This window comes from Zeugodacus cucurbitae, chromosome 2 (genome assembly GCF_028554725.1).
Source record: "Zeugodacus cucurbitae isolate PBARC_wt_2022May chromosome 2, idZeuCucr1.2, whole genome shotgun sequence".
NCBI classification, from domain to species: Eukaryota; Metazoa; Arthropoda; class Insecta; order Diptera; family Tephritidae; genus Zeugodacus; species Zeugodacus cucurbitae.
This window is the reverse complement of record NC_071667.1, coordinates 49,252,379-49,278,121: the sequence shown is the minus strand read 5'-3', so window position 1 is coordinate 49,278,121 and position 25,743 is coordinate 49,252,379. Positions and strand designations below refer to the sequence as shown.

Sequence of the window (25,743 nt, the reverse complement as noted above, 5' to 3'; positions counted from 1 at the left end):
CTCATACATGCATTTGTTATCAACTTCCCGTACTAAAAAAGTTCTACCACCAGACAACATATTTGGTGATTATGAGTATTTCACAATTTTTACATAACGTAGAGTTACTATTCATATAGCACTCTGGACTTTTTATTGCTCACAAATCTCTATAAATAAGCTAAGTTCCATAAATCGGTGGATATCGAAATGAATATCCTAGTAGGAATTTATTATAACACAATTATATAGAATGCTTCTGATTCCTTAACTTTGCTGTATATAATTCCAACGCAGATATTGAAACAAGGGCTAAGTTCCGGTTTAATCAAGCTATATTATATCTAGAGACCGACCGATTAATCGGCCTTGGTATCGGCATCGGCATCGGCCAGATTAGGCCGATTCTTAGCTGATTCTTTCTACTTCTTTCGGATTACACTAAAATATTTTTTTTTGCTTATTTTTTATTTTTTAAAGCATAAAATTTGAATTTCTTTGTTTACCATATTCATCACGATGATAATTTAAGTCTTCTATAAAGAAATTCCATAATTTTGCATTAACAATAAACGTACTGACACATTTTATATACATAACTATTTCTACAGATGACGGTACAAATGACCACTGTTGAAATAAAAGTTATACTATTTTCCAGTTGATTGTAATTAATACTTAGGATAAACAATAAACACAAAATATTTATGATATAATTATAAATAATTGTTTTTCAAAGTCTCAAAAGCGGTCATTTGACCGCTCTGGTAGGTTTAGTGTTAAATTGAAGGATTAGGACAAGACAGTTTTTTAAGTTCAGTTTTTAAAAGTTTGTCATAGACAGGATCACGTAATAATTACTTGGTACTGGCCTGGACTATAAGGTGCTCCAGGTTCCGAATTTTCTATCGCCTCTCACAATGCGAGATAGAAATGACAAAAGTCATCTCTTTGAAATTAACGAACTCATTTTACTATACCTACTATTTTCGAATATTGGCCGTAATGCTCATATTTGTCCTGAAAGAAAAAATATATATTGCTGATTCGCTTTGAGAAAACGCGAATAACTTATTTTTTCTATCAACAGATATCTTATAATAATTATTTATTTTATTTCGAATATAAATTAAATGAATAAACATTTTCATATTTACATTTGAACTGGTTTTTTACTTATTTTGTGGTTATTTGTATTTGTTTTTCTTTTGTTACTATACTAATTTACTAAATAAAGTTGTTAATGAAAGAATCAGCATCGGCATCAGCATCGGCCGATTCTTTGCCAACTGGCCGATTAATCGGCATCGGCATCGGCCAAAAATTTGGTATTGCTCGGACACTAATTATATCCAATACTTTCTTCTTCTTCTTCTTGACTGGCGTAGACACCGCTTACGCGGTTATAGCCGAGTCCAAAACAGCGCGCCACGCATCTCTCCTTCTGGCAGTTTGGCGCCAATTGGTTATTCCAAGCGAAGCCAGGTCCCTCTCCACCTGGTCCTTCCATCGGAGTGGAGGTCTCCCTCTTCCTCTGCTTCCACCAGCGGGTACTGCATCGAATACTTTACGTTTACTTAACTTTGCTAAGATACCTCCCATATTAACCAATATAAACGGTTCTTCACGATATCTGGGGCCTTAAAAATTTATAGTCCGATTTGTAGACGTGGGATGTTATAATAGATATGCACCATTTGCGAAAAGTATTGCTGAGATATCTTCGCTGGCGCTTAATTTATATATAATATAATACTATACTATTGGGATGCCAAATAATGTTAAGAACCGAATATCGTTAGAATTGGTTGAGTAGTTCCTAAGTTATGGTTTTTAAGCGATAAGAGAGCGGCGCTACGTCTATCGTCCGTTTTTAATACCAACCTTAGTGCAGCTCTTCCGTACCATATCTTCCATAAAATCTAAAGTTTCTGAAAAAACTCTGGAGTGACTAATGGAAATGACTCCAGAAGCTTGGTTGATATAGATTTAGTAGTTTATGAGATACACGCTCGAAAACGTGAACTAATTAAAACCAAAGTAGTTCACATTTGCGAAAGTTCATGTTTTCGAATACATTTATATACATACATATATGGTTATACATTTAAATTCACATTTTATTATTGTTTCGTAGGGTATGGATAGGAAATGTAAGTAAGTAAAGGTAAGAGAAGATTGTTTTTTTTTTAAATCCATCTTTTTTACATTTTCCATTTTTCAAATGATATGAATACAGCTTTCTTTCTTTATCAGTACATTTACATCGTTTTGATTGACGCCTTCATAATTAGTCCACTGTACCGGTTTGTTGAAAATGTCAACTGCTTCATTTGGTTTGATTTTCTCCGATGTCGCTGAGATGATTTTTTGAATTTTTGAAGCCATCCACGACTAGCGTAAAAATCATCATCGTTTTCCCTTAATTATGAATACAGGTTTTTGGCTTTTTCTTTCAACAATAAAGCACTTTCTTGCCAGTTCTTTTTCCGCGTACTGATAAACCAACGATAAAAATAAATAATAAAATCTTCACTAAGGACGTCATACTGGATCCTTTTAGTAAATTACCTATAATTTCTGCACAAAAATAGTACTTTACTATTAGGGGATACCTCAAATTCATATTTTTAATTTAAGATCGATACTCAATTCATTAAAATATTGAAACCTTTATTGTTCATATTTTAGAGTTTTCGAGCCTTCTTGATGTTTTAGAATAGCCAATACACAAATAAGTGTGCTCATGTTTTCGACGGCGCTGTGTATGCAATAAACTGAACAGGGGCGGAGCCACGCCTACTTGGCCAAACAAATTTACCAAAATATGCCCCGCCCTAGTGTGATCCTCTGTACGAACTTTAGTTTCATATCTTTATTTATGGCTAAGTTATGACACTTTATAGGTTTTCGGTTTTAATCATTTTGTGGGCGTGGATATGATCCGATTTCGTCCACTTTTAATAGCCCTCCCAAAGTTCCAAGGAACATCTGTATCAAGTTTCGACAAGATATCTTAATTTTTACTCTGACAGACAGACATCCGGATTTCAACTTTTCTAGTCTTCCTGATCCTTTTTTTATATGTAGTATGTATGCAATTGGCGTATAAACCGTTTTTTATTCTGGGAAATCGGTCCACGAATTAGTCAAACTTCATATAATAATTTTCGTTATTGGGCTTTATGCTGAAATCGGTCCAAAAACAAGTTGAAGAATTTCATGAATGCATATTCCCCCGTATAATTTAAATTAATGACAACAAGTAAGGAAGGGCTAAGTTCGGTTGTGACCGAACATTTTATACTCCCGCAATTTATTTGTTTAATATTATATAATACACAATTTGACCCATTTGATTCGTCATATATATGGTATAAAGTCTGTTGAAAGTTGGAAACCCTAATATTAGGTTAGAAGAACCGAGGTCCTCTTGTTCGATATATGGGGCCTTGAAAACCTATGGTCCGATTTCGGCGATTTTTCGAATGGGGCTGCCACACTATTAACATAGTATTTGTGCAAAGTTCTGCACCGATATCTTCACTAGTACTTACTTTATATATTGTAAAGTAAACGATTCAGATTGTTTTCATAGTTCTGGTATATAGGAAGTAGGCGTGGTTGTGAAGCGATTTGGCCTATTTTCACAACATATCATTGGGATGTAAGGAAACTATTACAAACCAAGTTTCATTGAAATCGGTCGAGTAGTTCCTGAGATATGGTTTTTGACCCATAAGTGGGCGACGCCACGCCCATTTTCCATTTTGTAAAAAAATCTGGGTGCAGATTTCATCTGCCAATTCTTGTGTGAAATTTAGTGTTTCCGACGTTTTCCGTTAGTGAGGTAACCCACTTTTAGTAATTTTCAACCTAACTTTTGTATAGGAGGTGGGCGTGGTTATGATCCGATTTCTTTAATTTTTGGACTGTATGAGGAAGTGTCTAAAAAAAACGACTGTAGAAAGTTTGGTTTATATAGCTCTATTGGTTTGCGAGATATGTACAAAAAACTTTGTAGGGGGCGGGGTCACGCCCACTTCCCCAAAAAAATTACATCCCAATATGCCCCTTCATAGCGCGATCCTTCATACCAAATTTTATTTTCATAGCTTTATTTATGGCTTAGTTATGGCCCTTTTTGTGTTTCCGCCATTTTGTGGGCGTGGCAGTGGTCCGATTTTGCTCATTTTCGAAAGCAACCTTCCTATGGTGCCAAGAAATAAGTGTGCCAAGTTTCATCAAGATATCTTAATTTTTACTCAAGTTACAGCTTGCACAGACAGACGGACGGACGGACGGACGGACAGACAGACATTCGGATTTGAACTCCACTCTTCACCCTGATCACTTTGGTATATATAACCCTATATCTAACTCTAAAACTATAATACTCTCTTTAGCAACATTTGTTGCGAGAGTATAAAAATAAATGCTCAGTCCTTCCCCTAGCCCCAATATATGTATCTAATATAGTGATGAAAGCGGTCCAGAGCTTGGTCTAGTCCCTTTAATATAATCATTTCAATCCCATTGTTGACTTCTTTTTTATATACATATATATTACCTCTAATCAGACTTAAGACGTAACAACTATTCTAAGGTCAGGGTTGCTCAGTTGTATAATTTGACAGCCAGTAATAAATAGCGATCCTTCTAGTTAATTACTGAACAAAATTTGTAAAGTTTGCTTTTGGTTAAATCATATTCTACTTAGAAGTTGAATAACACAGTCAGACCTCCCATTTAGGTTTGGCATTTGCCTCGTAAGTACTGATAAAACATTATCATATACTCGCACCAAAAATAACTTCATATTTTTTGTAGACGGATTACGCGTATAAATACCACTTGTACACATTAAAAGCACTCACTGAAGAAAAATTACAAAATTAATGGTTTTCCACAATTAAGGGTTATCAACAAAAACATAATTATATCTAAATATTTACGCATTTTATTTATAATCAATCTTGATCGAATGAAGTGTCAAGCAGTAGCCGCTATATTTTCAATACCAGTCAAAACAATTTATTTATTAACATACTCTTATATGAAAATATGTGTATGCTGAGACCTTGGCTTTTGTGAATTTGTAGTTCACTGGTTGTTGTAAATTTAATTTTATTATATAAAAATATAAAAAGATTTCAGAAAGAATGGAATTGAAATTGTGTTTAATTTTTTTTGCAAAGTTAAAATACTGCTGACGTTGGAACGCCTCAAAAAAGTTTTTACTTTGACAGCTGGCTATCCCTCTAGGAAATTCTATAGCTCTAAAGGATACCATGAGTTATTAGCCGATATAAGATATAAAATATGTTTTTGTATTGTTCTTCAAAATGTTATCGACAAATCAACCCTTCTAGCCTTGATTTATTTTATGAGACACTAATTTATGCTTATGTCTTCCTCACACATAACAAATTTTTTGATATTTATAAAAGTAATACATACTGAAAATAAATTTTGACAATTTTTAAAACTCGAATGAAGGTCGAACGTAATTATCACCAGATTTCGTCCACTTTTATATGGCATTAACTGTGTATAAAAGACTGTTACAGTATATACTCGATAAATATACTGCAAAAGCTCAAAACGAACAGTTCAGTAACGAATTTATTGATTGTCCCGAGGCCTTACTGTATTATTCGTAATAAGAAATTCCATTTATTGATCACTTGAAACAAACAGCTATCGACAACAACTGATAACAGTTGCGCAGTAGATATGTAATGGACAATCGAACATATTTTTAAGATAACAAAAACAAAGTATTAAAGCATAAACTAGTTCCAACATAGCTTTATCTTTTGGCTTCTGATAACACCTGTTGACATGCCACCCATCTGGCGTTGATGATTCATTGAAACGCTGTGTTTTCCCAAGTATTATTCATAATGAAAATTAATGTTTTGTCGTAGGGTTCAACTTTGTTTACGTTAAATTGACTGTTTGAACATAATGGATTTGATATCAGTACATAAAAAAATTATATAATATTATAAAGAATAATTAAAAGAGAAGTAGTCACTTGAAAAACTTTCCAAGTACACATTTGAAGAAAATCAAAACTCATATATTTAGTATTTTAGGAATATACAGTTATGAAAATGTCTTTCTAAAAGTAAGTAATACCTGAAGCTAAACGAAAAACAAATTATTTATTGAAGTATTGAAGCTACTTTCAGTGCTTTTTAAATATATTTCTTACTTTCTGCTTATTTTTATTTAATGTGCACGGGGTACAAAAAAATCCGTTGCCACGCGCACTCGGACGTCCGTACTTGTTTACGTGTTACCGCTATCAAAATTTGATAAAGTCCGATTTGTTTATCAATTTTAGCAATATTTCTAAATTAAATTACAACAACAAATCCGATTAGTTCAGCACACCCTTACTTTCAAAAAATGATATTAATGCATTGATTTCTAGTTTGAGAATTTAGTATTAACGCGACTAAAAAACGAAACGGTTGCTGCAATAAAACTCTGCAAATAATTATTTTTTAAGCCCTCTGATTTACTAAAATATAAAAATTTAATAATTACGATGGAAGCCCGTGTAACAATTGAAACGACGCAGCCAACGACAAATCCAATGTTTTTGAAATATCCACCACAAAGTGTGCCACCAGCGAATAGCTGGCACGAAAGATACAGAAGAAATGGGCCACAAACAATGTCGGCGGGAGCAGGTAAATATACATATATGTGCATAAGTTTGGATTTTAAGTGTGAAGATTGTGAAGATTCAGTGGTGTCACGCGATTTGGTTTCCGAGTATTGATAATTTTCAAATATTTTGTTTGTCAAAGCTTTGTACTTTCGGGGCATCCATATATGTATCATGTTCGAACTTGTGAATACTTTATTTGTGAAGAAGAAGATAGAATAGTCGTAAATGTCTCGTTTCAAAGGCGACGAAAGAAAAGCTTTTATGAAAAAATATTGTGCAATTATTCTTATTGAACGGTTATACTTTAAAGAGGCGCGTTTCTATAGAAGTAGTTGGACGTTAGACGTCAAGGTATTCCATTTGTGTCCATTAGACCCTATCACTTGGGAACACTTTGGAGTTTTTGTAAAAAGAGTTTAAAATAATATAATATATGGTTAACATTCTGAGCGTTTTTGGTTTTATTATTTAATCAAATAACAAGACATTGAAGCAATGGGTATCATAAAATTAGTATTTAGACAAGCTTTTCTTTTGAAGTACTTTTAGTCTTTCCTGATTTCCAGAAGAATATTTTGAAAATTAATTTCAGTTAACAGTTCATTCATTTCAGTTCAGATTATTTCATCAAAAGTAGGCCAATTGGTGCTAATGAATCTGCGCACCTTCATGGTTATCTTATAGTAATATCAAGTTCATCGGTTCTTATGATATCTTTGTTGTTAAAATTAAAAACATATTTGTCTTATCTAATGCCTTCTGCCTTTTTTGAAGTGCCAAAATAAAAAAAAAAATATTTTATAATGCAGATAAGAAATATATTTTGTTTAAATCAAATGGCTCTATATAATCGTATGAGTATTACGTATTTCCACCACTCGTATACCAATCGCACATGTGCACCGAAAAGTGTCATAAAACTAGAGTATAAGTAGATTCTACGTAGATCAATATGACTAGATCTTCTTCTTAAAAAATGAACCTTTAATTATCTGGTGTGAGCAACTTTGATTCTATACAATAGCTTGATATTATTCAGACACAAATTCTTCGTTTCAATAAAATTAATACAGACAAAAATTAACTTGAATGGAAATAAAAAAAATATTTTGACACCTTTCCCTCTAGAAAATTCTCTAACTGTAAAAATTAAATATTGATATTATTTATATCTTTTACATTCGACCACAATGTTGTAAATACAAATATGTATGATATCAATAGATAAGATAAGAGTGTGATGAGCTCCACAATATCAAAGTGAGTAATTTTTTGCCTCTAAAAATAGTCTCATTATATGCATGAATTAATTGGTATCCGACAACATGAGATCAGTTAAATAAGAAATAGTCATTGATATTATCCCCTGAAATTGGCGTAGTCATCTATATATGTATATGTATATGAATACGCCATGAAAAAAATGAGAAATGAAGTTTCCTGTTACAGGATCTGTATGATCCTCGATGATTATAAGTCCATACAAATTGCACAAGTGAGTTGTCTCATTCGAAGTGGTTTCATTTATGGAGTTTTGATATTTCACGTACTAGCTTATATTTATTTTAGATTTTATACTTATTTGAATTACTACAAATTCTTGTTTACATATTTTCAGCTTCCCTTGTCTTAGTTTCGGGTGGCATGAATATCGCCTGGAGTTGTGGCTTCCTCCAAATACGGGGATTCACATCCGATACGCATATAATGATTTGCTGGTACATTGCGGCTATTATTGGAGCGTTAGTCTCGGCTTTCGCCACCAAGCACATAAAAAAGAAATTGATTTATGTGAGTATGCTTCAGTTCACAGTTGCAAAGTAATTAATTATGATATTTTTCCAGTTGTTTTCCGCTGTCTTGACGCTGATCGGTGGCATACTCTTTTTGACACTATGCGACGAATATGGTGGAGTTGCCGCAGCGCGCTACTTGAATGGCTTTGCTGTGGGTCTGGTCGTTGTACCCATGATTGTATTGATTGGCGAATCGGTGGTACCCAGCAAGCGTGGCTCAGCCGCTGGACTGTTAGAGTTTGGCAGTTTCGCTGCGGGCATCTGTCTGCAAGCAATCTTCACAGCCGCTTACTTGAATTCCATACCAACTTACAACAACACATTTGGATCAGCTCAGGTGCATGGCATTGTCGTAATAATTTGCGGTGGACTCTCATGTCTGTTGTCATTCTTCTTCGTCATCGAATCACCAGTTTATTATCTGCTGCGCAGCGATGAGAATGAAGCCATCGATTGTTTGCGTCGTCTGCAGCGCCCATTTGTTTACACTCTCGAAACTCATCAGCACTTGGACGAGCACAAGCGCTATATTGATGTTAATGAACGTATCGACGATTTGGGCGTGCCAGCCTTGTTGAAGTTGTGCTTGCATCGCGGCTTGATTTCACTCGCCTTCTCGCCGCTGACCGTTGTAGCACTGTTGCTGGCCACCTCAATAAACGTTGGCCCTACCGACACTTGGCCTTTAGTCATATTCGGTTTGCTCATTTGGATCGGTACTGTGGCTGCGTCTTATGCCATCGACTCGATGGGTCGCAAAAAAATCGTGCTGATCGGTGCGCTATTTTGCGGCGTCTTGGCATTGGCCATTGGTGGAATCTACTATGATTTCATAAACGTTTTCTCATCGTCCAAAATGGGTGCCGTTATGTATATGCTCTTTATATTGGCATTCTTTGCGGGCTTCTTCAGCGCCTCATCTTCGGCTTATCTGACGGAAGCGTTCCCCTTACACTTGAAAACTTATTACATTGCTGTAGCTTTCATTGTAGAAATGCTGGTGTTGATCATAATCAGCGTGTGCACTTTTGATAGAGACAGTCTTGGTTCGTATTACATTACATTTGGCGTGTTTTATGTGGTCTTTTTCGTTGCGGGCATCGTCCTGTTGCCTGAGACAAGGCAAACTACTTTACGCAATGCTCAAAGCAAATTCACCACGTTAATAACCGGTTGGTAGTAAATAGAAGTAGTACATATGTATGTATGATATATGTATATACATATATTTAGGAAGTAAAATGTTGAATATATAATAATAAGATAAGTATATTATGGAAATAATTATGTTTACGATATTTTTGTTAACAATAAAATTTATTGCTACAAATATAAGTTGAAATTCTAACTTTTGATGAATAAAAGCAATCATTATTATGGATTGAGCCTATGGGATGCGCTCAGTTTTGTAAAGAATTGCAAAAAATTTATTAGAAGCACTTAGACCACATGTTCGATATATGGGGTCATAAAAACTTATGATCCGATTTCGGCGATTTTTAGAACGGCTATGCCACACTAATCACTCATGCTAAATGCAGTATTTTTGCAAATTTCTGTTCCGATATCTTCACTAGTGCTGACATTATATATTGTAAAAAAAGCGATTCAGATTGACTTCAAAGTTCTGGTATATAGGAAGTAGTCGTGGTTGTGAACCGATTTGGCCTATTTTCACAAAATTTTATTGGGATGCAAGGAAAATATTACAAACCGAATTTCATTGAAATTGGTCTAGTAGTTTCGGAGATATGGTTTTTGACCCATAAGTGGGTAGAGGCACACCAATTTGAGTGTAGTCTCCACCATCTTTATAAAGAAATATAAGTTTTATGGTGTTTTGCTAAGTAAATTAAAGCATTTTTAGTAGTTTTCAACATAACCTCCGTATGGAGGTGGGCATTTCCTACATTTTTGAACTGTAATGACTCTAGAGAGTTTCCTTGATATAGCTTAAGTAGTTTACGAGATATGTACAAAAAACTGAATAGGAGGCGGGGCCACGCCCACTTTCCCAAACAATTTACATCCAAATATGCCCCTTTATAGAGCGATCCTTTGTACCAAATTTTACTTGCATGTTGCTTATTTCATTTCATTTATGGCTTAGTTATGACACTTTATGGGTTTTAAGGTTTGGCTATTTTATGGCGTGGCAGTGGTCCGATCTCGCCCATCTTCGATAACAGCCTTCCTTTGGTGCCAAGAAACTCGTTTACCAAGTTTAATCAATATATCTTAATTTTTACTCAAGTTGCAGCTTGTACAAACAGACAGGCATACATCCGGATTTGAAGTTCACTCGTCACCCTAATCACTTTGGTATATATAACCTATATCTAACTCGTTTAGTTTTGGGTGTTACAAACGACCGTTATGTGAACAAAACTATTATACTCTCTTAGCAACTTTGTTGCGAGAGTGTAAATATAACAAGTAAGGAAAGGCGAAGTTCGGGTGCAACCGAACATTTTATACTCTCTACTTTTTGCTAAATATACATTCACATTCTCACCATGGTACATTCGCAATGAAAATATCCATAAAGATCTTAGTATCCCTATGGTAAAGAAAGCAGTAGAGGACAGCAGATTGAAATATATATCTAAACTCCGTGAGAAGAAGAGATAGTATGCCTGCGTACTAAAGAGCAACGTTTCACCAGTACAGCTCAGTCACTTGTTTGAGCTTGTCTAGTTTTTTAAATAGATTTAAGATTTTATAACTTATTGTTAGGCTTAAAAAAAAGCAGATTCAATAAATAAAGAAATATTGAAATAAAAAAAATATAAAAAATTTGTGGCAGCAGTTAATGTTCAATTTCGCCAGAAGTTGGGCCTTCATTACTTGCAAGTGTACAAATGAACTATTAGTTATTGTAATTGACATTAATAACAAATAAGATGCGGAAACCCCAGACAGAGAACATTTAAATAGGAATTTTAGTTTATGTGCTAACAAATGGCAAATGTGTAGACAATATAATAATAGGAGGAATGGTATCCCGCAGGCGCATTAATTTATCTTTGACAGCGGGCTGGTCAGGCGTACGTGAAGAGATTAGTGTTGGCGTCTAAAGGAAAGGTGCGTTCTTGGAGGTGAACTCACAAGCGACAAATGGCCGACACGCACTAACCATTTATATAAGTTTATGAGTAATAGTGTCAATGATTCACAAGCTAAGCAAAACAATAGTATTACGCAAACTAGTCAGACTAGGTACGTTGCTAACCAGGTGCTAATTGTATGGCTATAGTCAAGTAGATATAAACATATACATTTGGTATACTAATTCATCATTATCATTGAAACTGTGTACAAAATACTTGGGTAATCACTTAACCGGACGATAACAACGGTAACCCATACTTGGGTGTGGGGAAAACCAGACGATAACAACGGTAGTGTCGAAGCATTGAACATTTGTGTGACATTATAAATAGTAAAGAAATTAAATAGATTACACATTCTTAACAAAAACTTTAATAGATTTATATGTGACGGAGAAAATGACTAATGATGGAAATTTTTTTATTTAAATTAAATACCCTAAGACATATTTGAAATAGTGTAAATTGGGAATTTTTTTCATGTTGGTTTGGTAGTCACGTTCTCCATATACTTGAAGCCACAAATACTCCGAATATAAGGTCTTTTGTATGAAGGCTCATATTCACGAATTTTATGATAGTGGTCGTTATTAATAGAATTAAATATAAGGATGATACATATAACAATTTGTTAATACTTCCTATAGCTAAACACCCTTCAACTTTGCCCTCTTTTGATATTGTTGCTGTTTCTACTAACCTATATTCGTCGCAACGACAGCGCGAGGACACTTAGCTTCAATTCTTGTTTCTAGAAGAGATTTGCTGTATCGACAGCCTTAAATATTGTTTTAATGAGTTTCAAAATGGATGCACGCCGAAGCCACGTTCAAGTCCCTTATACAAAATATTGGGTTTGAGTAAGCAGTCGACAACTCCGGACAAGAAGCGCAGCCGCAAGACGCTTAAAGATCAATCAGAAGGAGTTTCTCCATTACTACTTAAATGTCGATGGAACATGGATAAACTGATCTACATCAAAGCCCATGAAATAGTCGAAACAGTTGACTTTACCCGGCGAATCTGTTCGAAAGAAGATTAAGACTATAATATCGACCTGCAAGAAAAAAAATCGTTTGTGGTCCTCCTAAAATTCGATGTTCTTCTTTCAATAAACATATGTCTAGGCGCAATATATACATACATCTATCTTATAAACGAACTTTTCTACATATTATTGGTATGTATTCCGTCTGCCTACACATCCTTCAGCCACCTTTTATTGCGCCACAAAACCTAGTACAAAAAGGTGATTGTGACATTCCATACTCGGGATGCTTTCGAAGCGGCGAACCGCCCTTGCCTTGGCTTGCCGTAGATTAGTGATTTAATGCATTATTTTCGTGTCGAAAAATTCAAATCAATTGTTGTCAATGCCTGCGTTTATTGTCTCCAGCTTTCGCCGCCCACCTCCTCTCACGCCACATTTATTATCGTTTTAGCGTGAATGACACTTCCGCTTTGATGTGAGGCCACAAATGTTGTTGGTGTTTGTTGGCGGGTAGTGTGTGTATGTCGGTTGTGGTGACTATTTGGGTCCTTATGCCGTCTGTGGCATTAATGATTTATTTGTGTGGCCGGTTTGCTACATAACAGCTTTTAGCGACGTCAGCATGAACAACAACAGCAATGAAGGCAACAATGAAACCAATAATATAAATTACAACCAATGTGCATTTTCCTCTTCACTGATTTGATTTGTCTCCTCACCATATCTGCGTTCTGTACGGCTTGTGAATGATTTCTTTTTCTCACTATTTCGCTTTTTTGCATTTCTTCGCCAGCCAGCATGTAAATACACGGGTATTTTGATTTGGTAATCAATTTCGAATAGACTCTAAGTGATACATACCTACATACATACAAACGCAAGAAGCGTTCAGTGACGCTCGCGCCTAAATATTTATTGATTGTTTTCGCGTGTTTTTCTTCGTTTTTTCGCACTCATTTCTTATGGAAAGGAAATCGATGGCTGATTTGTAATAAATGGGCGCATTAAAGCGCCCAAGCTGCAGGATACTTAAAGTTAATAGGCAATTTGGAAAACACTGATTTGCATGGGTGGTAAGTACTTATTGTTGGAATACAGATTTATGCGAGTCGGAAACGAACGCTTAAGCAGATGTTAAATAAATTTGATTGCCGATAGAAATATTTTAATTTATGTGCTGAGTAGATGCGTTTAGGTAATACCTTCGAGAATGTGATATGAGTATTACGCGCTACATTTGCGACCGCCAAATAAAGTATAAATTCATTCCAAAAATCGCCACTAAAGATACAAGAGTTATGTTCTCCTTACCGAATCTCAAAGATCATTCAATTACTGTGGCAAACAAACAAATGAGCCACTTTAGAGTGTTACATATATTTAAAAGTTAACATTCATATTATATCATTCATAGGAAAATATATATGTAGGTGTCTTAGTTCCTAGTCGCCCGAACTACAGGTTCAGGACAGGTTGAGTTTTAAATTACTTTGGTACGACTTTACTATCCTCAGGGTCAAGGAAAGATTTTCTGTTCCACAGTCTGAACTCGAAAACTTTACGAATAGACTTCCAGTTTAGATAAGAGGATTCCCAGGATTTGAAATAGTAGTGTGAAATTACAAAACAGAAAATACTATTTCCCCTATGTGAAATGGAAATATGAATCGAAGAGATTGTATTGTGACTAATGTCAAGAAAGAGGTCTGGACAATAAACGTAAACTGATCAATTGAGCGGTGACTCATGAAATGCGCCAGTCACTTCTACCAACAATGTTTAGTCATGCTGACTATGGAGTAGTGTTCTTATTCAATGAAACTTACCAAGTAGTCAGTGAAAGGTTACATACAAGGTAAAGGAGTACATTGAAGCGGTTTGGGTTTATGAGACAGTTGGAACAGACTCAAATTTTTATTAGCAATATTTTCAAAATATTTTCGCTAACGTTTACAATTTGGTTTGAAGTGTTAGGCTCGACTTCATCGAACCAAAAATATTTGAATTTACTATCAGAAATACTTAGATCTCTCGATATGAATATGTGCATACATAAATCAAAGAGAGGTAGGTATGCATATTCATATGGTGATTCGTTAGTAAATTTACTTACCGCCCACTGTCATGTTGGCTGTTTTATCGATCAATTTGAATTCGGGCGCATCACCGGACACCTCGCACCGATACGAACCGGACGAATGTACATTCAGTTTCTCCAGTTCGACATTGCAGATGAATTGATTGCAGTGCGATGAGCCATCAGCAATGGTGACACCTATGACGGGAAACCAATTTGTAGTTGGCGGCGTGAGCGGTGAGTATCTGAAAGCAAAAAAACAACAAAATTTGTAAAAATTGTAAGTGAGAAAAACGAAGAAGCAAAGAAATGAATGACGGACTGAATTATTGGACGTATGTATATATGTAACTGTATAAGTATTTAGGTGGGTATAGGTGATTTTGTGGGAGAGATGCTGGTGTACGTGTATTTGTGACTGGCGGAGCAAGTGAATGACTGATTGCCTGCATGATTAATGACCCCACACATACTCGTACAAGCACATCTACCTGCTGTTCCGTTTCGAGTGGGGAAGTTGGCCAAATGCTGTGAAAATTGCCCAGTCAGCACTACCAAAATTGATGTCATTTTAACATCTCTTCCTCACATTACATTCCATCAGCCTCCATTAGAGCACTTCCCCATTCTCACGCCGATGATGAATGAATGCATAAGAAAATTTGCATTCAAAAGAGGAAGTTGCACATAAAAATAGAGAATTCGTATATGCATATGAGAATGAGAATGAGCTAAAAAAATCAGAAGGCTAAGCATTAAAAACTGTTTTCTGTATTTTTTGTTTTTTTGTTGCAGTTGACTTTGGCAGTTTTACGCCGGAGAGGGGCATTAAATTAACTTCATGAAGGGCTGCAGAAATCTGAATTCTATTACTTGCGGAAATATGCAAATGATTTGCACTTTTGAAAGTGTTAAAAAAGAAAAACAGAGTGCTTTTCGAATATTGTGTAACGGAGACTTTCAGCGTATTCTGTTCGATTTAGTTGTTGAGTAGATGTATGTAATTTTACGGTTCGGTTAGGCGGTTCGAATCCCACTCTTGGTAGAGTACAAATAAACTATTTACTCTGACAGCGCCTCGAAATATGTTCTATAAATTAAACACGATTTACGTACATGTACGTACGTAGTAAGGGACATAGGGTCCCAATTTACAATTAAAGTCAATCAAGGTCATGTATATTCCCAGATATTTTCGACGAAAGATCATCCAACGTCAGACGCTATATTCATATGATATTATTTGGCAAGTAGGCGTGGTTGTATTTCGATGATTTTGAAAGTGGGCGATTTTGGTTGATTTTGATTTTTCCTCGATTAATTTTTAGTGATCACACGACTGTATGGTGTAAAACGCTATTACAATCTGCTCAAGGTGTCTCAATAGTACAGGAAAAAGTTTAACGTTGTGATATCGCACGATCTTCTTGGCCAATCGACCGGCTCAAAACGTGAATTTGAATTTTGAAATGAATTTTAAAATATGGCAAACAACAGCACATATTTTTCAAGGTTTTCTCTCCTCTGCAAATAACACTATAGACCATCTTTATTAAGAGGTGACTCTTCAGATTTAAACATACCTCACACAAAGCAATCAATCGAATTCTCGCTACAGAGCTCGATTGTTCCAATTACAACATTTCAAAAGTGATCACGCTTCTTAATAGAACTATCTGTGAACTAACTAACTGGGAATCAACATTTAAACGCGTTTTTTATGGCAATTCGTTTTGAAATACAACTTTTTTCGCTCGTGTTTGGTCAAAGGATGTAATACAGAAATCAATTGATTTCACGATGATGAAAATAAATTCATTATTTCTTCCAATATACTACTACTACTCTTGACTCAGTAATATTTAACCACGCGTCCAGCTATGGCTAATAGGAGATATATTGCATTCTACCAGGCCAGATCAGAAGCTCCGGGATCTTACTTGGGAATTCTGAAAATATCGACAAAATGTCAGCAAGCTATCGAACAAACTGGCGTTTACTTGACATAAGTTGGACAATTCTAACTTTGCTAAAGAATACTTTCAATTTGATGCAAAAATAATAGATTTCTTTTTAATGTCTAATGATTTCTAAGGCCTAATATCATATAATAATCTTCATCATACCAGATGTTTTTTTGACTTTTCCGAAAGCCAATGGTTTCTGTTGCAGCTGTTCGTAAGGAGTTTGATATGCCGTTCCACAGTTCCCTTATACCGAGATGCTGATGAGTGCTCTCAGAAAGCAGGAGTGCAAGTCGATGATGACCTACCTCGCAATGTTGCGATCGACCGCAACACGAGCGGGATGGGAAAGATACCGAGAGCTGAAGAGGGAAGCGAGACGCATTTGCAGGCAAAAAAAGAAAGAGGCCGAAAGGCGTGAGTATGAAGAGCTTGACAGCTGGCCGAAAGGAGTAACGCTCGAAAATTTTACGAAAAGATCCGGCGACTAACTGAAGGTTTCAAGACCGGAGCACACTCCTGTAGGACCCCCAGAGGTGATCTAGTTGTTGATGACCAGAGTACACAGTGTTTGTGGAGGGAACTCTTCTCCAGCCTGCTGAATGGCAGTGAAAGTACAACACCAGGAGATGGCGAACCCGATTCCCCAATCGATGCCGATGGAGCAGATGTTCCATTGCCCGATCGTGAAGAAATTAGATTAGCAATTACCCGCTTGAAGAACAACAAGGCGGCGGGGGCCGATGTATTGCCGGCCGAGCTATTCAAATACGGCGGCGAAGAACTGATAAGGTGCTTGCATCAGCTTCTTTGTAGAATATGGTCGGCAGAAAGCATGCCCGACGATTGGAATCTCAGTGTACTCTGCCCAATCCTCAAAAAGGGAGACCCCACAATCTGCGCCAACTATCGTAGGATAAGCCTCCTTAACATCGCTTATAAGGTTCTATCGAGCGTACTGTGTGAAAGACTAAAGCCCACCGTCAACAAACTGATTGATATCAATGTGGCTTTAGACCTGGAAAATCACCAACTGACCAGATATTGACCATGCGCCAAATCTTGGAGAAGACCCGTGAAAAGAGGATCGACACACACCATCTATTTGTCGACTTTAAAGCTGCTTTCGACAGCACGAAAAGGAGCTGCCTTTATGCCGCGATGTCTGAATTTGGTATCGCCGCAAAACTAATACGGCTATGTAAGCTGACGTTGAGCAACACCAAAAGCTCCGTCAGGATCGGGAAGGACCTCTCCAAGCCGTTCAATACCAAACGAGGTTTCAGACAAGGTGACTCGCTATCGTGTAACTTCTTTAACCTGATGCTGGAAAAAATAGTTCGAGCCGCAGAGCTAAACAGAGAAGGTACTATTTTTTATAAAAGTGTACAGTTACTGGCGTATGTCGATGATATCGATATCATTGGAAACAACACCCGCGCCGTTAGTTCTGCTTTTTCCCGCCTGGATAAGGAAGCGAAGCGAATGGGTCTGGTGGTGAAAGAGGACAAGACGAAATATCATTCGCGTCTTGGCTCCCACGTCACTGTTGACAGTCATAACTTTGAAGTTGTAGATAATTTCGTATACCTAGGAACCAGCGTCAACACCGATAATAATGTCAGCTTTGAAATCCAACGCAGAATCACTCTTGCCAACAGGTGCTACTATGGACTGAGTAGGCAATTGAAAAGTAAAGTCCTCTCTTTTGACGAACAAAAACCAAACTCTACAAGTCCCTCATCAATCCCGTCCTACTTTATGGTGCAGAAGCGTGGACGGTGTCAACATCCGATGAGACGGCACTAGGAGTTTTCGAGAGAAAGGTTTTGCGGAAGATTTATGGTCCCTTAAACATTGGCAACGGCGAATACCGCAGAAGATGGAATGATGAGCTGTATGTGTTGTTCGACGACATAGACATAGTCCAGCGAAAAAAAAAGCAGCGGCTACGCTGGCTGGGTCATGTTGTTCGAATGGACGAAAGTGAAAGGACCAGGTGGAAAAGGACCTGTCTTCACTTGGTATTACCAATTGGCGCCAAACTGCCAAAAGGAGAGATGCGCGGCGCGCTGTTGTGGACTCGGCTATAACAGCGTAAGCGGTTTCTACGCCAGTCAAGAAGAAGAAGAATATCTTATAAGTTTCTTATCATGATGGTTATAATAAATATTTAGAATATATGCTTGACTATCGTACTATGTGATTTGATAGTTTTGAACAAAGAAATTAAGGAAATAATGGAATTTGTTTAGCCAAATATATCAGTCTTTCATGCGGTACATAAAGAAGAAGGTGAAATTAAGTTAAGTTAATTGAATGGAGGTCACAACAAAATCTTTGTGGTTATTTTATTCCTCTCTTTGGAGGTATATGGTTTAACTAATTTTCAGAATATAAATTTTAATATTATTTAATTCATAACTCATTAAAAAATATCATATTTTCAATTGTAAATTTGGTATTTTCTTTCTCACCATTCAAACGAATTACCACCGCTTTAAAATCATTCATTTGGCCGCAATTTTTTGCCTGCTAACTGTGGAGTTTTTATAGCTTTAGGAACAGTTTAGGGATTTCAGCAATGTGATTCTCGTTTTACTGTTCTTCTTTATTGCGGGCATGGCCATTTGTTGTTACTAATTGCACAATAGCGGAACTAAAAAATAGGGTATTTTAATTGAAATTGATTTTTGGCTTAGTTTGCCACAGATAAATTTACATAAAACCCGACGAAATGTTACAAATACATTTGACGTATACACACATACACATACACGATGGTAGTTGCATGGACCCTGTAGGAAAACGCACCAATGGTATAAGGGTATCAGACATCGCTCTGGCAATCGATTTTTTCGATAGCAACTCAGTTGTACTGAGCCAATAATTTCCTACAGAAACCAAGTGAGTACATATGTATGTATGTAACGGCTGTGGCACCATTTTTATTTCGTGCTCGAATGTGTCATTCGATAAAGCCAATTAATTGGACCACTCAATGTTGACCATTGTTTGGAGAGTGGGAATTTCGCAAAACATATATTCGCAATGGTTTTTAAATGGTTCAGTGCATTGTGAGCTCTTTGATTGTGGTTGCCTGCTGGTGACCTGATTGCGATTAAAAAAATTTATGCTTTGATATTGACAATTTGAGATTAGCAACGGCATTGCTGAATATTGAACACAAATGCAGTTTATAATTTTTGTAATTTTTTTAAATTTTGAAAAAGTGTGGCTTATAATTTAAGCGGATTTATTTAAGCTTATTCAGAAAGCAAAAAGGAATTGGGCTTACAATGCATTCTCAGAGATATTCCCAATATGAGTATGCGGTTTTTGTTTTCAATTATCAAGTTTTTATGCTGTCCAAATTGTAATTATTAAATTTCCTTATAATATAAAAATATAAAGAAAGATGTAAATGTTAACTACATATATTTCTGATAAATCTAATATTTATTTTTAATTTTCATTCAAATCGGATTTCATGAGTTTGCTTTATATAAATTCAAATATGACGTGGTAAGTCATACAAAAAGAAAAAAAGTGGAGAAAGATGTATCTTCGAGCGGTAGCAAATATTAAAGCGGAGAAAAATTTTATTATATTTAAGAGAAGTTCAGTATGCCTCACATATTATGTCGGTATTCAAAATCTTATAATTAATAAAAAAACCGGAAATTTTTTTAATTAGAACATTTCATATTCAATTTCTTCACAGGCACAGTCTTTATGCAGCGTTTTTCATTAGAGTTATTTCGTCACGAATTCTTGCTTTGAGCTCATCAATAGATGTTTGATTATAGTAAAATAAAGTCTTGTATAATGAAAAGTATTATTTTTTCCATTAATTTGAAAGTTTTATTTAGCTTTGTTAGAATGATCCAATATTTGTCAAATATGCACAGTTTTGTTCAATAACTGATTGAGATTTCGAAGATAATTTTATAATGTCAGTCTTCAAGAAACCCTCGTTGTTATTGGAAAACAACTGTGACAGTCGAAAGTTGCTCTTAAGGCGAATTGCATGATGTTGCACATCATTCGCCATAGACAGAAACAGGTAATAAGTTCGAATGAAAAAGCTCACGAATATTCTATAAAGTCGGTATCAATATGTGGTCTGTCGTTGCTCTTCTCTTGTTGGCTGACCTCTTTTGTTCAATTACTTCCTTCAGACGGTCCCATTGTTGACAGTATTGGTTCAAATTAAGTTTGGCTGAAAAATCTGTAAGAAACCTCCAAACATAGAAAAATTATCCTAATCGTCAGCCCTTTTTTGGCCACCGTTTACGCCGTCTCACTGTGATTCTACTACGACCATTTTCGTTACTGAACCATTTTTCATCAAAAATAGCCGTCCACTTAAGAAATGTATCGATTTTGTTCCGATTCGCAGATGGAAATTTGTCGATGAAGTTTTTCGTAAATTCATGTGACGACCCTACTTCGAGCATCATCATCAAAAATACCGATCGCACTTATGCAATGCGACATAAAAATTACTAAAGTCTTTTGAAAAATAACGGATTTCTTTTTACTAACACAACACATTTTTTTCGACCTATATATTATAATAACAAATCATTTAATTTTGATTATTAATTAAGTTCAAACAAATGTGTATCAACATAGAGTGATTCGCACCCTCGTATTTATGAACTCAGATTGTTACTTATTTTGTGATGATGATGACATCGTCTAATTACTCTTTTTCAATGTAACAGTGTTTATAAAGAATTTCTGTAGATAATTCTATAAATTTCGCGATTCTTACAAAAGTGTTCACGGAAAAGTTCCTAGTCTGATCAGGTGTTGTTCCGAACATGGGGAAATAGATAATTAGAATTTGATGGAATAGTTCCTTTATATTACTGCTTACTTCAAGGCCGACCTAATAACAAATACACTTTTGTTGAAACCAAAAGGCCCAAAATGGAAACACTCTTCTTACAACATTACCAATTTTGATTGTGTTCAATGGCCAGTTGCACCCGACATTACCACTACCCTAGCTGCTTGCCTACAATTCATTTGCTTATTTACTGCTATTAAGTTTTTAAGCCTTTAGTGGTATTTTCGCAAATTGTTTAATGCATTTATATAAATTGGTTTTTATGGATTTCTCTGCACTTTGATTAAGTTAGTCAATTTTTTTGTAGAAAATGTCACAAATGCCTTTCAATTAGCTCAATTATATCTAACCGGTTAATTGAAAAACAAACTCCATATATATTCATATATACATATACAAACGTATAACCATTTAAGTCATTTTAAAAATGTCCACATATACTTATACATAAGTATTTTCTATTATATGTGTATTAAAAAAATTTAAAAAATTTGTGTCATGTTATGACAAACCCGTCTGCTATAAATTAACAACTATTATAGAAGTTCAAACGGCTATGTATACATATATATCCTCCTGATGTTATATATGTGCACAAGTTATCGCGCACTCAGTTGTTGGAAATTGTGTGAAATACAAACTCGTGTTCATGCAATTGAAAAAGTGAAGCGGAAAAAAATTGTTGTATGTTTTCGGCCAATTAAAAGCGCCTGCGAATTTTCATCAATTAAATACTACAGCTGCCAAGGCCAATAATGTCCCCTACTGGCAAATAACTGGTGACACACCGGTAGCTGGCTGGTCATCGGTATGCATGCGACATGAGGGGATATGGTGTTATGTGGTTGCAGTTGTTGGTGCACAGCCGCCCGGTTGCATATTCAGTGGCACGTAAAATTACAGTGCGCTGCATGCGGTTCGCGATTTTCCACTTGCAGCTCGCGGCTCACAGCCAATCTGTGCCATTTTCAATTACGCAGCCAAATTAGTTATACGCTGCGCCAGTACTTATTCGCGTATTCGACAAGTGGTAACTAATAGAGATAGACCAAACGAGGGGAGCTAATGGAAGTAACTGCCCACGGCTTAAAGAAATTTTGTACTTTTGCCGGGGAAATCGAATTACGATAGGAAACAATTTATTTGCAAGGGGATAAACATGGAGAGAAGTTCGCGAGTGTGTTTCAGATAAAATCAGAGATTACTGAGTTATCGGTTGTGGTAAAAGTTGGAGATCCATCAGTCATTAACGGCCTTTAACCGAATTATCACTAACATTGTCAAGGTATTAACATAGCATTACCTACTGAGTTCTTATTATAAAGAAGTTGATCTGAGTGCATATAAGCGTAGTCCTAATTTGATTAAAATGATACTTTATATATATGAAATATTAAGGAATGCACTGAAATTGGTTTCCATCACCATCAACAACGACTATTATATAACGTTTGAATAACGAAAACGCTGTGTCATCAATACAATACAATTGCACTTTCCATTGCCTACTTATCCATTGCATTTTTTCAGATCGATTCACCGGCGGCCTTGTCTGGTGCTCAGAATTTTAGGATGCTTACAAAAGGCCACATTTTGTTAGTTTAATGTAGAGAGTTGTTAAAAAAAATTAGGCAACTGGTTTTGAGCAAAGTATACTGCGAGTTCAGGAGTATTTATACTGAGTCATTCTCAATGCATAATCCTGTTTTAAGTCCTGGATCCGTGGAAGTGGGCGACCTCCACTCCGTTGGAAAGACCAATTGGAAAGTGACCTGGTAGTACTTGGTATTACCACATGGCTCCAAATTGCAAAACGGTGAAATGAATGGAGCGCTTTGGTGGATTCGGCTATAATCGGTTCCTATGTCAAATATATATATATATATTTGGGTGGAGCGATTTTATTTATTTTTGATTGAAGAAAAATCAGTAATCTCGTGTTATGTTTAGAGGTGCTCCCGTCGACATGAAGTTTTGAAAATTTATGTCAAATACTCATAAATTTTTATATAATTAATTTATATATAAACATTTTATATACGCTGTTTGATGTTCTTAGCGATGCTATGTTAGAGTAAGATTGAAATAAATGACCTTAAAACAACGTGTTGCGTAAGACGGGAGGGTGGTTCCTTTCTTTACACCCCACGATAGAGTGACAGTGACTTTTAGAGTTTACGCGCGCTTAAAGCAGTTCTCTTGTTCGCCGTCCATTTATTTGTTACATCGCATTTTACAGCTGGGATCAGGATATTTTCTGTAAGTATATTTTTTCAAGTATATATGATGATTGTAGCTTAGATTATAACTTGTCTTATTAGCAGACATATGTCTCAAGTTTAAAAACGACAAACGAGCTGTCCTTTGGATTGCCGGAGAAGTAACCTGTTTCTCAAATACCTACATGAAATGGTATCTGTTCATGAAACATTAAAGCCCGATAAAACAAAAAAGGAGCCGATAGTTCTTGAAATATCTGAAAGAATAGGAATTTTAGCTGTTTGGAAGGGTGTCGTATTCCCAAGGAGGAAGTAAGTTTTTTAGTCGACCAAAGCTCAACGAGAAAAGTTGTGATAGGCGGTGCCGATATTGTTGGAACTGTGAAGATTAAGAAAAAACAAGATAGAAAAGAAAAAAGTTTATCGCGTAACACAGAGGTACACTATTTTGACAATCCCTATTATTCTTGTCATTTGGCTGATGACCTTTCAACTGAAAGCAGACTGAAAAAAGACCCAGAGCATGTTAAGTGAAAATTATCACCATCTCTGCAAAAAAATATATTAAATTAACCATTATTAGCCCTTGTGTGTGATCGTACTGGAGTCTCCAACAGACCCGCTGCCAATATAGCTTCTTCTGTCTTAAAAGACGTTGGTATTATTTCATTGAACGATCCTAGTTGTGTCATTGATCGTTCAAAGTTGCGCCGTGAAGGAAATAAGATCAGATCAACTTTTTAAGAAGCGGACTGCAATAAAATATTTCGTGGTTTCAATTTGGAGGGAAGGAAGGATAAGCCTTTGGTTCGTATTGATAAACCAGGGAAATTTTACAGAAACCGACAGATAGAAGATCGTTATGTGATTTTATGGGATCAAAGAAACAACTAGTATTTTGGCCATCGCACCTGTGAGTCGGAGAAACCTAAAAATATTAAAAACACTAAATTATTCCATTTGAAATCTTAGTCGGTAAAGCTGAGTGAATTAGCTGCTGTATATTTTTCTCTGATTTAGCTAACATGGAACCTGAAGCCCTCAACTATTCTAGATGGCTAACAATAGCATCGAATTCTAAGGTTCTTTGCCACTTAGACTGACCCAGAAGAATAGATAGTTGTATTAGTCATGTATGTTATGAAAGTTTATGGAACAAACCTAAGTCGTTATTCGAATTCCGATATGAAAGCAATCGTTGGCAAAGTATTCCAACGAAATGGATATTTTGGTCACCCAGTAACTCTTCTCATTGTCATGCTTGATGACGACAGATAGGTAATAAGCGACATTGCATATCGATGAATTGTAAAAGCAAGATCATAGAATGCTTGAAAAATTCGAACGTTTAAAGTACCTGTATTCAACTTCGATGCCAAAGGTTATACTGACGTTATTATGTGGCGAGACCCTGATATAACTGAGCAACCTCTAACTTTAAATATGTCTGATGAAACCTTGAAACCCATTGTCAAAAACGGTCTTGGTGCACCCATACCCATACACTCATTGACTGCAGTATGTGGGGAAAATAAACATGATGTTTTATTAGGGCAAGGCTGCTATCGCGTCAACGAATGCCTTATTTGAATACAAAAAGAACAAGTAAGGAAGGGCTAAGTTCGGATGTAACCGAACATTTTATACTCTCGCAATTTATTGAAGAAATTTTATTTACATAACACACGAAAATCAGCATATATAGTATATGAGGGCTGAGGTGATTCCTGAACCGATTTCATTCATTTTCACCAGCAAGGTGCACATATTAACCAATACATATAAGCGGAATAAAGCCAATCGTATTTTTGAAAAACCTATAATTAGGTATATGGGAGCTAGGAGATGTTATGACCCAATTTTAATACTTTTTTTTAACAGAACACTATTAGAAGAAAACAATTTCCTCTGAATTACATTAAATCTGAGAGATTTGCCCAAATTTTCGGTTAAAATTTACCCTTAGGTGCTGAGTTCAACATGTTCGATATCTGGGGCCTTGAAAAGTTATAGGCTTTCGACAATTTTTTCACAAGTGAAGTCAGAAATGATATCTATCTTCAT

General features: G+C 35.8%; 2 protein-coding genes across 2 annotated transcripts in view; one reads left to right on the top strand and one right to left on the bottom strand.

Annotated features, from left to right (window-relative positions):
- Fas3 (uncharacterized) overlaps positions 1-25,743 on the bottom strand; it is a 116,977-nt gene that overhangs the window by 16,073 nt on the left and 75,161 nt on the right. Inside the window, exon 4 of the mRNA XM_054233716.1 lies at positions 14,675-14,883. Coding sequence (XP_054089691.1) covers positions 14,675-14,883 — 209 coding nt within the window. The remainder of the gene's footprint in view (positions 1-14,674; positions 14,884-25,743) is intronic.
- On the top strand, positions 6,423-9,754 carry LOC128922609 (facilitated trehalose transporter Tret1-like). Its single transcript, XM_054233715.1, has 3 exons — positions 6,423-6,683; positions 8,283-8,455; positions 8,510-9,754. Exons 1-3 carry the CDS (start codon positions 6,539-6,541, stop codon positions 9,638-9,640), a joined length of 1,449 nt encoding a protein of 482 aa, XP_054089690.1. The 5' UTR covers positions 6,423-6,538; the 3' UTR covers positions 9,641-9,754.